Source organism: Oncorhynchus nerka, linkage group LG8 (genome assembly GCF_034236695.1).
Source record: "Oncorhynchus nerka isolate Pitt River linkage group LG8, Oner_Uvic_2.0, whole genome shotgun sequence".
Taxonomy (NCBI): domain Eukaryota; kingdom Metazoa; phylum Chordata; class Actinopteri; order Salmoniformes; family Salmonidae; genus Oncorhynchus; species Oncorhynchus nerka.
Window position 1 is genome coordinate 50888201 of NC_088403.1, and position 14921 is coordinate 50903121.

At 44.1% G+C, this 14921-nt stretch overlaps 1 protein-coding gene across 1 annotated transcript in view; it reads right to left on the reverse strand.

Annotated features, from left to right (window-relative positions):
* The window catches only part of LOC115133545 (adhesion G protein-coupled receptor L3-like), a 267932-nt gene that overhangs the window by 100101 nt on the left and 152910 nt on the right, over window positions 1-14921 (reverse strand). Inside the window, 3 exon segments of the mRNA XM_065021894.1 lie at window positions 2524-2627; window positions 5993-6316; window positions 6319-6342. Coding sequence (XP_064877966.1) covers window positions 2524-2627; window positions 5993-6316; window positions 6319-6342 — 452 coding nt within the window.

A 14921-nucleotide genomic window follows, 5' to 3' on the forward strand; every position in this document is an offset into this window, starting at 1 on the left:
GGTAGAGGACAGAACAGAAGAGTGGAATCATCTCCATATCGATTTTAACAGAATGGAACTGAGCTGTAGTTGACACCCAAAACATCAGCCCATTCCCTCTTTACCTCCCTCTCTCGTCACCTCCCTCTTTCTCTTTACTCCCTCTTACCTCCCTCTCTCTTTTTACCTCTCCTTCCCTCTCTTTACCTCCCCCTCTCTTGCTCTTTTACCTCCCCCTCTCACTCTTTACCTCCCCGCCTCTCTCTCCCTTACCTCCCCTCTCACTCTTTCTCTCTCTTTTACCTCGCTCTTTACCTCCCCCTCTCTACTTCCCCCTCCTCCCCCTCTCTCTCTTACCTCCCCTCTCTCTCAACCCCCTCTCTCACCTCTCTCTCTACATCCCCTCGCTCTCTCTCTCTCTCTCTCTACCTTACCTCCTCTAACTCTCTCTCCCTCTTTCTCTCTCTCTCTTTACCTCTCCTCTCTCTTTACCTCTCTCTCTCTTTACCTCTCACTCTCTCTTTACCTCTCTCTCTCTCACTCTTTACCTCTCACTCTCTCTTTACCTCAATCTCTTTACCCCCCTCTTGCACTCTTCTACCCCCTCTCAATCTCTCTTTACCTCTCTCTCTCTTTTACTCTACCAACCTCTACCTCCCTCCCTCCCTCCCCCTCTCCTCTACCTCTCTACCTCCCCTCTACCTCTTTCTCTACCTCTTTCTCTACCTCTTTCTACCTCTTTCTCTACCTCTTTTTACCTCTCTCTGCTCTCTCTTTACTCTCTCCTCTCTCTACCTCCCCTCTCTACCTCTCTACCTCTTTTTACCTCCCCCTCTACCTCTTTCTCTCTCTTTTTCTACCTCCCCTCTCTACCTCTTTCTCTACCTCTTTCTCTATCTCTTTACTTCTCTTGCTCTCTCTTTACCTCTCCTCCCTCTCTACCTCCCTTTCTACCTCTCTCTCTTTAGCTCCTCTCTCTTCATTACCTCCCTCTCTCTCTCTTTACCTCCCCCTCTCTCTCTTTATCCCCCTCTCTCTCTTCACCTCTCTACATCCCTCTCTTTCCCTTTACCTCCCTACCTCCCTCTCTCTCTTTACATCTCTCTCTCTCTCTACATCCCTCTCCCTCTCTTTACCTACATCTCCCTCTCTCTACCTCCCTCTCTCTTTACCTCTCTCTCTCTTTACATCCCCATCTCTTGCTCTTTACCTCTACCTCCCTCTCTTTACCTCTCTCTCTTTACCTCCCTCTTTACTTCCCTCTCTCCCTCTTTACCTGCCTCTCACTCGCTCACTCTTTACCTCCCTCTCGCTCCCTCTTTACTTCCCTCTACCTCCTTCTCTCGCTCCCTCTTTTCCTCCCTCTTTACCTCTCTCTTTACCTCTCTCTTTACCTCCTCTACCTCTCTCTTTACCTCTCTCTTTACCTCTCTCTTTACCTCCCTCTTTACCTCCCTCTTTACCTCCCTCTTTACCTCCCTCCCTCCCTCTCTCTTTACCTCCCTCTCTCTCTCTCTCTTTACCTCCCTCTCTCCCTACCTCTCTCTCTACCTCCCTCCTACTCTCTTTATCTACCTCTTTTCCCCCAGCTCTCTTTACCTCCTTCTCTACCTCCCTCCCTCTCTCTTTACCTCCCTCCCTCTCTCTTTACCTCTCGCTCTCTCTCTTTACCTCTCGCTCTCTCTCTTTACCTCTCGCTCTCTCTCTTTACCTCTCGCTCTCTCTCTTTACCTCTCTCTCTCTCTCTCTTTACCTCTCGCTCTCTCTCTCTTTACCTCTCGCTCTCTCTCTCTTTACCTCTCGCTCTCTCTCTCTTTACCTCTCGCTCCCTCTCTCTCTCCCTCCCTCTCTCTCTCCCTCTTTACCTCCCTCTCTCTCTCCCTCTTTACCTCCCTCTCTCTCTTTACCTCAGCCACCTGTGAATCCATATCCACAAAGCACTGTTTGGTTAAGGGGCTGCGATTTGCCGCTCTGGAGTGGATTATAAGTGTTATTGCCCGCATGCCTCGGGCTCCTGCGAGTTTTTTGAGATCCGATGCATTTCATAAACAGGGATAGTGATGCTACTAGTACTACTAGTGCTACTGCTGTAGCTGCAATAACCACATATTCTGTGAGTGCCTCTCCATTATAGATGTAAACACAGAATGCGTGGAGCTCTTTGAGTAACTCTTGTCCGGGGAATGAGATAGACCCCTCTGGGCCTAAAGAAAATGGCACAATTGGGTAGTGGGTGTATTGGCCAACATTGTGAACTCAATGCAGTAGGGAGGAGTGTTCTAAGGAGTGTTCTAAGACAGCTGCATTCAACTGTGGTTCTTGGGTCTATAGTGAGTGGACATTAATTGACTATGTTCTTCTCAGCAGCGACAAAGAAAACCAGTGGAACACAGTGGCCCTGTCCTAGAGGATGGGAGGATGGGCGTCATATCCCCTTGGTCGAAGAAGTTTCCATTGTTGCCAAGTGAACAAGTGTGAATTGCCAAGCGCAAAGTGTGTGTCCATGCGCGAGTGTGCGTGCGTCTGTATGTAGGGACTCATTACCTTCTGGGTGATGACATTGACCCACGGGGACGTACAGTTGCTGAGGTCGGGCCCTTGGGGGTCCCAGTATCCTTCGGGCCCCATACACAGATACATGGCCACGCCTGTGGAAGAAAACAACACTCAGAGTTAGAGGCAATAGAGCATATATCAAAGCTGTCCCTGGAGATTAACGCTATGCTACCAATGACAATTACCATGTTGGTAAGAAAACAAAAGGTTGGTCCCCTGAACGTATGTCTGGAGGGGGAGAGTTGAGGGCAGAATTGGGGTTCAACACTAATCTGAAGACCATGCTTCAGTTACCCAACAATCCCCCAGGGTAAAAAAAAAACTATTCCACTGTGAGACACGTGCTTCGAAACGACTGTTTCTCACAACTGCTTCGTCTGTATTTTCAATGTTCATCCTCATACAATCTGCTGGTGTTTGTCTGTATGAATGTGCATGTCACGACTTTGCCCCTGAAATATCAATTTCCCAATCAAACTACCATGTCCTTAAAACCAATTCAACTTCATGTTAAAATAAATATATTTGGGGATGTTAAAAATGAATGTAATCGACTGGTTTTATCATCTACACGTTAAATTAAATCATCTACATGTTAAATTAAGTCATCTACATGTTAAATTAAGTCATCTACGTGTTAAATTCAGTCATTTCTTTTCGTGGTAGCACTTCAGGGCCTACAGAGGTATATTGGATAGTGTGTGAATCTAGTAATTAAGAGTCAGCGCACCTCCGCATGTGTTAAACGGGTGCGACAGTTGAACCCCTGGCAAAAATACACCAAACTGTGTTCCAATTAAGTCGGAAATCCTGGAGTTCGTTACGAAAGGTCAATTAATCCTGCCCGAGGGAGACGACTGGTACTGACGGGGATGTGGAGCGACGTGTGTGTGTGTGTGTGGCCTTTGGGTCACACATGGCTTCTGAAAAAGGGTCCGTTAAAAATGGGACTACGCCCCTATCAGTGCTTTTACTAACTCTGCGTATAAGCCGTGATTGCGTCTACATAAACTCACACTCCCCTATGGGCCCTAGTCAAAAGTAGTGCACTATGAAGGGAATAGGGTGCCATTTGGGATGCACAGCATTTCAAAGGGGTACAGCTAGAGGAAAACAGGACAAGTCCATGTGGGCTATGCCATTGATAGTGTTTATATTCAATCTGTGTATAAACTGCAATTTTTTTAATTTTTTTTTAACTATCAACTCCATGACTGGGGAAGAAAAACACTAGTCTCCAATTGGTACATGTCCATGGGATATAGAGAGGAGGGGGAGACAGACTGCTAACATTAACTGATATCAACTTTGACTGACACACAATTTCCTTCCCAGTCCTCCTTGGACTTCCTAACGTTTGATGGGTTTATCAGATGGGCCTCAACCTGACAGAGTGAGAGATAAAGATGGAGAGACAACAATAGAGTGAGAGAGACAGAGGGAGAAAAAGATGGAGAGAGAATGATAGAGAGAGAGAGAAAACAGATGGAGAGAAAGACAGAAAAGATGGAGAGAGGGAGAGAATGATGGAGAGAGGGAGAGATTGTTGGAGAGAAAGAGATATGGTAGGGATTCAAGGAACTTTCAAAGACAGCCTGTGAGGAAACTCAAAGCCGTCCTCTACTTCGGTGGTTTTGTGTCCCTCTTGTTGTGCCGTACGCCAGAGGCGTTCGAGAGGCCACGTCGCGGGGGATGGTGTCGCCAGGTAATGAGCGTCCCCAAACCTGGTTGCAATACTTCTGGGCTTGTGATCAAAACGTATCTTAAAAATAGTAGTGCTGATCTAGGATCAGGACCCGCTCCTTTCCATATAATCTTATTCATTATGATCTAAACAGCAAAACTGACCCTATTTCAGCACTTCAATGTTGATACTTTGTGAATACGGGCCCTGAGCAGCACTGGGACACAACCACTGACACCCTTGCCAACGTGGGCGCCATGTTACAACACAAATCTTCTAATACATTGATACGGATTCTAATGGCAACATTCACATGCATTTCTTCCATCTCTCTTTGATATCACCCTCTCCATGTAGATCAATGCTTACTATTGACTTCAAAACTATTTCACTTAATATCAGAGGCGCTTGACCTTCTTGGATCTTAATATGTTGGCATCCATTCATTTTGACCTGAGCTGATACCAGTTGGCACAGGAGGTGACGAAGAAACGAGTAACGTGGCGCCTTACGAACTACAGTAAGCGCCTGGTCCTCGTTAAAGAGCACACACACAACAACACTTTAGTGTTCATTAATTTGTTTCCTGGGATTGAAGAAGCGTAGGGGAGGATTCCACGTCTTGGTTCCATACGTCCTGTACCGTTGCCATCTTTAGCTTCTCTACTCTCAGCGAGTCGAACATAAGGCATGGGAGGATACATACAAAACAACAGAACACTCCTGTAAATAACCTTCAGGAAAACATTCAGGGAAACATTCAGGCGAGCCAAACGTCACACTTCAATATGCTTTCATAATGAGTTGAATATTGGTAGCCGTACAGAGTTGAGAAAATCAACGGCAGAATGTGTTTGACGACAAATTACGGGAAACTGAAGGGGGGGGGGGGGGGGTGTTCAGGATTAATTGAGTTAACTGCATGACTACGTTTGGAGATTCACCCCCAGTGAGAAAGATCAGATTTAAGGGGAATAGCTCTGTCTTTTATCATCAGCTTTATTCCTGGGGGGCCAATTCAGGAGCTCGCAGAGGATTCTGGTTTGTCTCTGAGGGCCAGACTCATGGCCATTGGGATCCTTATCCATAATGTTCAATACTCCATACAGTGGGTTCAGTTGGTAAAAGCATGGCGATAGAAAGGTTGTGGGTTTGATTCCCGCAGGGATCACTAATCCATGTTGGTGATACTTCAGACATTCCCTACGTTGCCTGTACTACACAGTGCTTTAGGCATTTGTTTGATGCCATAATTCACGTAAACATAATGCAACACATATGACAACACATATGACAACACATATGACAATTAAATTGACATGTTTGTTGCACTGTCAGATAATTCCACCCCGGATAGTGAGTTGCTATATTTGACAACTACCAACTGTACACGACCATGGCGTAGGCCTATAGTGGTCTATGTACTTTTACCAGGTCCCAGTGAATATGACATTTCAGACGCAGGGTAGCAGGTTGACGTTTATTGTCATGAATCTTGTCCTGGAGGCAGAACTGAGCGATTTCCGCTAGATGGGCAAAGTCAAAATTGGCTATATCATAAAAATGAATGAAAACAAAAAATGACATTTTGGTCTTAAGGTTAGAGTTAAGCATTAGGGCTAGCAGTTTGGTTAAGGTTAGATTGATTTTAAAACTTTGTGGGTGTGCTAGCTAGTCACCATTCTGCAGAGACGCATCCAGGTCAAGATTCATGACAATAAATGCCATCCTGCTGCAGGCTAACCACAGTATTAAGTAGAACAAACCTATTACCTATTGTTCCAGTAGGGCATGGTTGCCTGGCCACCAGTCCCTGTCTGGTCTTGGGCCAGGAGACGTCTGACATGATCATGGGGTTACAGTACTCAATGCCGACGTTGGGGAGCTTGGAGGACGGGGACGACCTTGTGTTGCCCTCTGGGATATTGCCCTCTGCTGGCGGCAATGGCGGCGGCAGAGTAGTCGAGGTGGTGCGCGGTCGCTGGGCAACGGGGGACGTCGCAGAGGCCCTGGTGGTTGTGGTGGAGCTGGTTGTTGGCGTGGTCGTCGTGGAAACCGTCGCCGGGCGCGTTGTAGTCCGCGTTGTCGTGGTATCCAAAAAACGATCACAGACGATGAAGATTCTGTAGCAAGAGAGATGAAAGAAAGAGAATCAGTAAACTGAGAGAAAAAGAGTTGCGGGAGAAATAACAGCCTTCAAAATGGAATAGAGAAAGAGAAGAAAATAGATTCTGAGCAATGTATTGTCTTCGTTTATTCAGTCACACTACATTTAAGTCTGAGAGGCTAATTTATTTCAGGGTCAGCGCAAAAACACTCAGAGGGGTTCAATCGTTCCTATCTCCAGTGTCAGTTCAGGAGGAGATAGTTCAAACTGGATCAATTGGATCTGGCAGGCGTGGCTTGGTTGTGCAGGCTCAGTTTCTACTGAGGAGCTGGCAGACTCCCACAGCTAGGAACTCCCACAGCTAAGTACACAGGCATCCATTTCCAGCTGTGTGTGTGACTGTATGTGCGCGACTGCCTCTGATGCAGTTGTTGCAGACCCCTTGTGTTGTTGTGGAGGCTTCTGTCACCCATGATGGACCATCTCATCCTAAATCGAGGACTACACTCCTCGGTATCAGATGGATGTAGCTACAGCAGCACTGGACTGGCCTGAGGCTGCAGAGGAAACTTGGTGCTCTTCACTGGGCTGACCACTTTGTCTCCCATTCCATGTACCAGAATGTTGCCACTGGTGAGGACATGCTCACCTTTACTGTTATAAGGTGAGGCTGCAAGTTCTACCAACAAAATACAACCTTATACTCTGGTACCCTGAAAACCATGATCCCTTCTGTATTTTACACCCCGAGTTAAATGTAATGGAGTCTGTTGCACATGTTGTTAATGGTTGCAGTTCATACAAAGACTTAGGGTACATGGCCTTCAGATTGCAGGCCTGCCTAAGAGTGGTGCATAACAACTGACTAGGTACCCTAATGCAGGAGGCTAGCTGTGTGGAGGAGAAGGTACTGCTGTGTTTCAGCCGTTATGGGGAAGCCTAGCTGTGTGGAGGAGAAGGTACTGCTGTGTTTCAGCCGTTATGGAGGAGACTAGCTGCGTGGAGGAGAAGGTACTGCTGTGTTTCAGCCATTATGGGGGAGCCTAGCTGTGTGGAGGAGAAGGTACTACTGTGTTTCAGCCGTTATGGGGGAGCCTAGCTGTGTGGAGGAGAAGGTACTGCTGTGTTTCAGCCGTTATGGAGGAGACTAGCTGTGTGGAGGAGAAGGTACTACTGTGTTTCAGCCGTTATGGGGGAGCCTAGCTGTGTGGAGGAGAAGGTACTGCTGTGTTTCAGCCGTTATGGAGGAGACTAGCTGTGTGGAGGAGAAGGTACTGCTGTGTTTCAGCCGTTATGGGGAAGCCTAGCTGTGTGGAGGAGAAGGTACTGCTGTGTTTCAGCCGTTATGGAGGAGACTAGCTGTGTGGAGGAGAAGGTACTACTGTGTTTCAGCCGTTATGGGGGAGCCTAGCTGTGTGGAGGAGAAGGTACTACTGTGTTTCAGCCGTTACGGGGGAGCCTAGCTGTGTGGTAGAGAAGGTACTACTGTGTTTCAGCCGTTACGGGGGAGCCTAGCTGTGTGGTAGAGAAGGTGCTTTTTGTTTCATTAAGTGTCATTGCATCAACAACCTTTAAAAATCATTTATGATGTAATGTGATTTGTGGATTCAAAAAAGTATTTAAAATGTGTTTGTGTACATACCAAGCATTTCTGCATAACAAGTCAATAACAGAATTGTAGCTGTGTCATTCCAGGAGGGGGAGGAGGAAGACAATGGTGTTGTAAATATGACATTGTTTTTCTTTGTCTCCCCGAGAAGCGGGTTCAACCCGCAGTCCCTGTGGTTATATCTGTGGGGCAGGCGGGTTTAGAGTCATGAAATGTTGCGTGGATGAAGGTCAGGTGAGTGCCAGGTGGGTTGAATAAAGAGAAAACAATACATCATTTTTTAAATAAATGTATAGTTCGTGTACAAATAATTTATTTATAGGCTACATTGATGTTTTTTCATTATTTTTAGGCTATCTGGCATTAGTGTGTAAGCCTATAAGCTTTAGGGCCTAAGTGTACGCGTGCCAAACAGCCTACACGCTAATCGCCAAATGCTTTTGGGAATGGGCAGAAAAAGTACATGTCAATCTACAGAGGCAAAAAGGACAATGTCGGTGTTTTTCAATAAAAGAAAAGCTGCGAAATGGAGAGTTTAAAATAAAGATAAGGGAGGGACAGTAATGTTTGCTCCGCAAAAGAAGTCTGTCCAAACAAAAAAAAGCCCTAATCTATGGTTTTGGTTGGTCCTAGTCAGTCCCTGGATGGGAGACCAGATGCTGCTGGAAGTTGTGTTGGAGGGCCAGTAGGAGGCACTCTTTCCTCTGGTCTAAAAAAATATCCCAATGCCCCAGGGCAGTGATTGGGGACACTGCCCTGTGTAGGGTGCCGTCTTTCGGATGGGACATTAAACGGGTGTCCTGACTCTCCGAGGTCATTAAAGATCCCATGGCACTTATCGTAAGAGTAGGGGTGTTAACCCCAGTGTCCTGGCTAAATTCCCAATCTGGCCCTTAAACCATCACTGTCACCTAATTAATCCCCAGTTTACAATTGGCTCAATCATCCCCCTCCTCTCCCCTGTAACTATTCCCCAGGTCATTGTTGTAAAAGAGAATGTGTTCTCAGTCAACTTACCTGGTAAAATAACAGATAAATAAAATAAATAAATAAATGTCACATGACTGGGAAAGCAGATTTTGTTGGTCACAGATACTTAAAAAAAAGGCCTTACAATGGGCCTCAGGATCTCCTCAGTATTTCTGTGCATTCAAATCATTTTACCGATACCATAACCACACTGTCACCATGGGGCACTCTGTTCACAACGTTGACATCAGCCAACCCCTTGCCAACACGACCCAATATACATGGTCTGCATTTGAGACCGGTTGGTTGTTCTGCCACATTTTCTAAAACGATGCTTGGCTTATGGTAAAAAAATGAACATTCTGGCAACAGCTCTGGTGGACATTCCCGGCAGTCAGCATGCCAATTGTGCCGTCCCTCAAAACTTGAGACATCTGTGGAAATGTGTTGAGTGACAAAACTGCACATTTTAGATTGACATTTTATTGTCCCCAGCACAAGGTGCACCTGTGTAATTATCTTGTTTTGTGCGTATGGAAAGTTTCTGGGATCTTTTATTTCAGTTCAAGAAACATGGGACCAACACTTTACATGTTACGTTTATATTTTTGTTCTGTGAAGATTGAAGCATTAATTTCATTCTATCGATTTAGGAAAGACAAACCCACACTGCTCTTACCAGTTTCACTGTTCTTTATTAAGCTTTACGTATTGTCCTCAAGGCCTTTGTCAAAGCTTTTGTCGATTTTGTTGAATATTGTCGATTTATGACATTCTGGTGAGCAAGGGTTTATTTAATCTTCTAGGGCAACATAATCACAGAAGATATGCTGCATGTATCTAATTATAGACAAGTTGACTAACAAATAGTCTACCAAAATGGCGGAAATTATAAGCAGAAACATTTAGGCAAAAGAAAATCCTACACCACGACAACAAATCATCACGAAGTCGGGCAGTTATGGATGGGTTATTAGCAATTGCAGGGGTGGGTGACCAAACAGCTGACCTGTACACCACAAGCGCAGATACACATTAAAGATTCTCTTATGATCTTGTTTCCCTGAGGTCTTGGGTTAAGGGTTTGATTCTACACACAGCCCCCCACTTACACCTTAGCTATCACAAAGGCAAACACACCGTAGGCAGATCTACAAACACACACCCCTACCCCTACCACACACACACACAAACAAACACACCCCCTACATCATTACAATCCCCCATGATATGCTCATCAATCATTTCAGCTAAAGCCCACCTCCACTCTCCTCCCTCCCTTGCTCTCCCTGATTGCATTTATAAACAAGCATCTTATGAATGTGTGGTCTAAGCTTAGCTGTAAATGGTTAGGGCCAGGATGGAAAGGTCAGGCCTCATAACACTCCAGCAAACAGTGGGAGAGGACAGGCAAATCAATGACCACACACACACACACATAGAGGAAGACAACAATAACACACACTTCCTCTTATAAAGGGAGCTGTCCCTTTAACTCTCACCTCTGTGGCCATTATCTTGTGTCTTAGTGGGCCCCAGGATATAGGAGGTAGAACCCTAGGGAAACCTAGCTCTCTGGAGAATAGAGGTTAGTTCCCATATCCACTCTGATGCGGCAATCCATTCCAAATGCAATCATGAAGCAGGCGTTTGCTCGTCTACAAATAGTTAAGTGCAGCAAAAGTGACAAGCATGATCGACGATGCTGATACCATCCTACAATAAAGGGGGATAATACAGGATGAAAACAGGGTCCTTTGTGTGGCCTGGCTGGTCTAGCGGTAATGCTGCAGCCTCTGGCACAACTGTCTACAGTGACAACCTACTGTCTGTCTGTCTTCTCTCTCTCTCTCTCTCTCTCTCTCTCTCTCTCTCTCTCTCTCTCTCTCTCTCTCTCTCATCATACAAAGTTAGAAAATACCATAAAAAGTAAATGAAGTAGTGCAGGGGGCTTTTGTGTAAGTGTGAAGCATGTTACATTGACAATGTGTAAGCCTATGGTAGGGGTATTTATATCCAGCCTGGAGGTCCAGAGGTCTGGACTACTGCTGCTTTTCTGTTCTACCTGATAATTAACACCCACCTGGTGTCCCAGGTCTAAATAAGTCCTTGATCAAAGGGTAAGAATTACAAATCAGCAGTGAAACACATTCAGTGGCATTCAACAACAAACTAAAGTATCCCGCTATTTGAGTAAATATCTTTTTTTTCTTTCTAGTGGTAAAAAAAAAAAAAAACGTTTCAAGGCTTTATTCTCTCCAACAAACAGTGTGTTGAAGTGTTTTTAAGATCCCTAGGTATCCGTCGACTGCTGTGGGGCTACTCCATCAATAAAGACTACCTTGACAAGCATCCTATTTAATCAAACTAACAGGAGGCACAGAGGCATCGTTTTCCCTAATCGTAATGAACATTTAATGACGCCCTATAGCACTTTTGCCTGCTCACAAAACATACGTGCACATCATACTTAAATGTATACAGCCACTGTTAATAACACACATTGTGTACATGTGCACCCGCCCACACACCCACCCTAATGTGTCACATAACGCTCTTCTTCTACCCGCCAATCAAAAGAGAACGAACGCAGAAAGAGGTCTAACGTGTCTCCCTTCGTCAAAGACTTTACCTTCGCCATCAGCAATGACAGTAACGCGTTAACGTTAATCTGTGCTACAATGCACAACGGCTCCTTGCCTCCTTCCGCAGAAATCATCACATGGAGTGATGGAGGGGAACATATCCCAGAGCACAACGTTACATCTACCTCACTTGTTCATGACGCTTTCTATTTATTCATCCATTTTTAAAGGGATAGCGATGAGCATCTCTCTATGGTTATGTCCCAAATGGCATTCTATTCCCTATATAGTGCACAACTTTTAACCAGAGCCCTATAGGCCTACAGTGCCTTCAGAAAGCATCCATACCCCTTGACTTATTCTACATTTAGAAAATGTAATTAAAATATTAAAATCACCCATCTACACACAATAGCCCAATTTGAAAATATTTTAGCACATTTTTTGAAAGTTAAATTCCGAAACAGCTCATTTACATAAGTATTCACACACCTTTGCTATGAAACTCCAAATTGAGCTCAGGTGCATCCAATTTCCTTTGATCATCCTTGAGATGTCACTACAACTTGACTGGAGAGCACTTCCGGCCAATTCAATTGTTTGGACATGTCTATATAAGGTCGCACAGTCAACAGTGCATGTCAGAGCAGAAACTATACCATGAAGTCTAAGGAACTGTCTGTGGATCTTGTTTTGGTCACATGTCCAGGAATGGCTGAAGAATTAGCAATAACTTGGTGATTTGAAAAGTCATAGTCAAATCGCTCAATAACATAATAGTTATAGCCAAAAAAATGTATTTAATTTACAATCTGTAGAAACTATGAGAATAGAAAGGTTCAGAAATGTTATGAAGCATCACAGCACAGTTGAAAAAAAATGGCAAACAGAAATCCAATATGGATGGTGTTAAGGGAGATGGGAGGGATTGAATGGAGCTGAAGTTTGGGACTAATAACAACAAGAGAACAAAATATACTGTGTCTGTAAAATGTATATAGGTTCAGAACATTTGTGAAACAGCACAGTTAAAAATATATGGCAAATAGAACTGGATGGACATCAGAAATAGATGGGAGAGGTTAAAGGTAGAGGAAGGGCAGCACTAAAAACAATGTATATATCATGTAACAGCTGGAAGAAGAAGCCTACGTGTTGTTGTTCATTAGTTTACTCCAATTAGGGGAGGGGTGGTAGGGTTAATGAAAACAATAAAGGAAAATATATTATAAAAATATATGCACAGTACCAGTCGAAGTTTTGGACACACCTACTCAGTCAAGGTCTTTTCTTAATTTTTACTATTTTCTACATTATACATTAATAGTGGATTCATAAAAACTACATATATAGAATCATGTAGTAACCAAAAATGTGTTAAAAAACTTAATGAGGAATGATTTTCCAACCATTTTGAAGGAGTTCCTACATATACTGAGCGCTTGTTGGCTGCTTTTCCTTCACTCTGCCGTCCAACTCTTCTTAAACCTTCTCGATTGGGTTGAGATCGGGGGATTGTGGAGGCCAGGTCATCTGATGCAGGACTACATCACTCTCCTTCTTGGTCAAACAGCCCATACACAGCTTGGAAGTGTTTGGGTTTTTGTCGTGTTGAAAAACAAATGATAGTCCCATTAAGCGCAAACCAGATGGGAAGGCGTATCGCTGCAGAATTCTGTGGTAGCCATGCTGGTTAAGTATGCCTTGAATTCTAAATAAATCACAGACAATGTCACCAGCAAAGCATCCCAACACCATCACATCTCCTCCTCCATGACTCACGGAGGGAACCACACATGCAGAGATCATCCATTCACCTATTCTGCATCTCACAAAGACATGGCAGTTGGAACCAAAAATTCCATCGGTCTAATGTCCATTGCTAATGTTTCTTGGACCAAGCATGTCTCGTCTTCAATTCGACCATGAAGGCCCGATTCAGTCTCCTCTGAACAGTTGATGTTGAGATGTGTCTGTTACTTGAACTCTGTGAAGCATTTATTTGGGCTGTAATTTCTGAGGATGGTAACTAATGAACTTATCCTCTGCAGCAGAGGTAACTCTGGGTCTTCCATTCCTGTGGCGGTCCTCATGAGAGCCAGTTTCATCATAGCGCTAGATGGTTTTTGCGACTACACTTGAAGAAACGGTATTTTTCCAAATAGGGCTATCTTCTGTATACCACCACTACCTTTTCACAACACAACCGATTGGCTCAAACGCATTAAGAAGGAAAGAAATTGCACAAATGTACCTTTAAGAAGGCACACCTGTGAATTGAAATGTATTCCACCTCATGAAGCTGGTTGAGAGAAGGCCAAGAGTGTGCAAAGCTGTCATCAAGGCAAAGGGTGGCTATTTTGAAGAATCTCAAATATAAAATGTATTTTTATTTGTTTAACACTTTTTTGGTTACTACATGATTCCATATGCGTCATTCCATAGTTTTGACGTCTTCACTATTATACTACAATGTAGAAAAAAGTAAAAAATAAATAAATAAATAAAAACCCTTGAATGAGTAGATGTGTCCAAACTTTGGACTGGTACTGTGTAAACTCAAATGTCCTCTCATTTTCAACTGTGTTTATTTTCAGCAAACTCAAAATGTGTAAATATTTGTGTGAACACGATTCAACAATTGAGACATAAACTGAACAAATTCCACAGACATGTGACAAACAGAAATGGAATAATGTGTCCCTGAACAGTGTATATATATATATATATATATATATATATATAAAAGAGAGAGAGTGACAAAGCGATATAGGGGATTGGAAATGATGCAGGCAATTATATTGATGGAAGCTACAGTACAATCTGCAATATTAAAGCTGATCTACCCCCCAATAAACAATAACAAAATTACATTGGTCAGGGATGTGACCAAGAACCCAATGACCACTTTGACAGAACTACAGAGTTCCTTGGCTGAGATGGGAGAACCTGCCAGAAGGACAACAGTCTCAGCAGTTTACGAATCTTGGCTTTATGGGGTAGTGGACAGATGGAAGCCACTCCTGAGAAAAAAGGCACATGACAGCATGCCTGGAGTTTGCAAAAAGGAACGTGAAAGACTCGAGAGCATTAGGCAATAGATTATGTGGTTTCATGAGACAAAAATGTAACTCTTTGGCCTGAATGCAAAGCACTATGTCTGGAGAAATAATAGGCAAACTAATCTGTCGATGTGCCCTTGAGCAAGGCGCTTTTCCAGAGCGACTGGGTTAAGAGCAATTAGGGTTAAGAATCTCTTATAAATGACTAAAATGGGAACATTTAAATTATTGGCAGCATTTAGGACAGCCATTTTAAATTCCCTGGGACCTTGTTAAGTCAGTATTTGTGGGCCTCCCGGGAGGAGACCAGAGACTCTGGGTTCGCACCCATGCTCTGTTGTAACCGGCCGCGACCGGGAGGTCCGTGGGG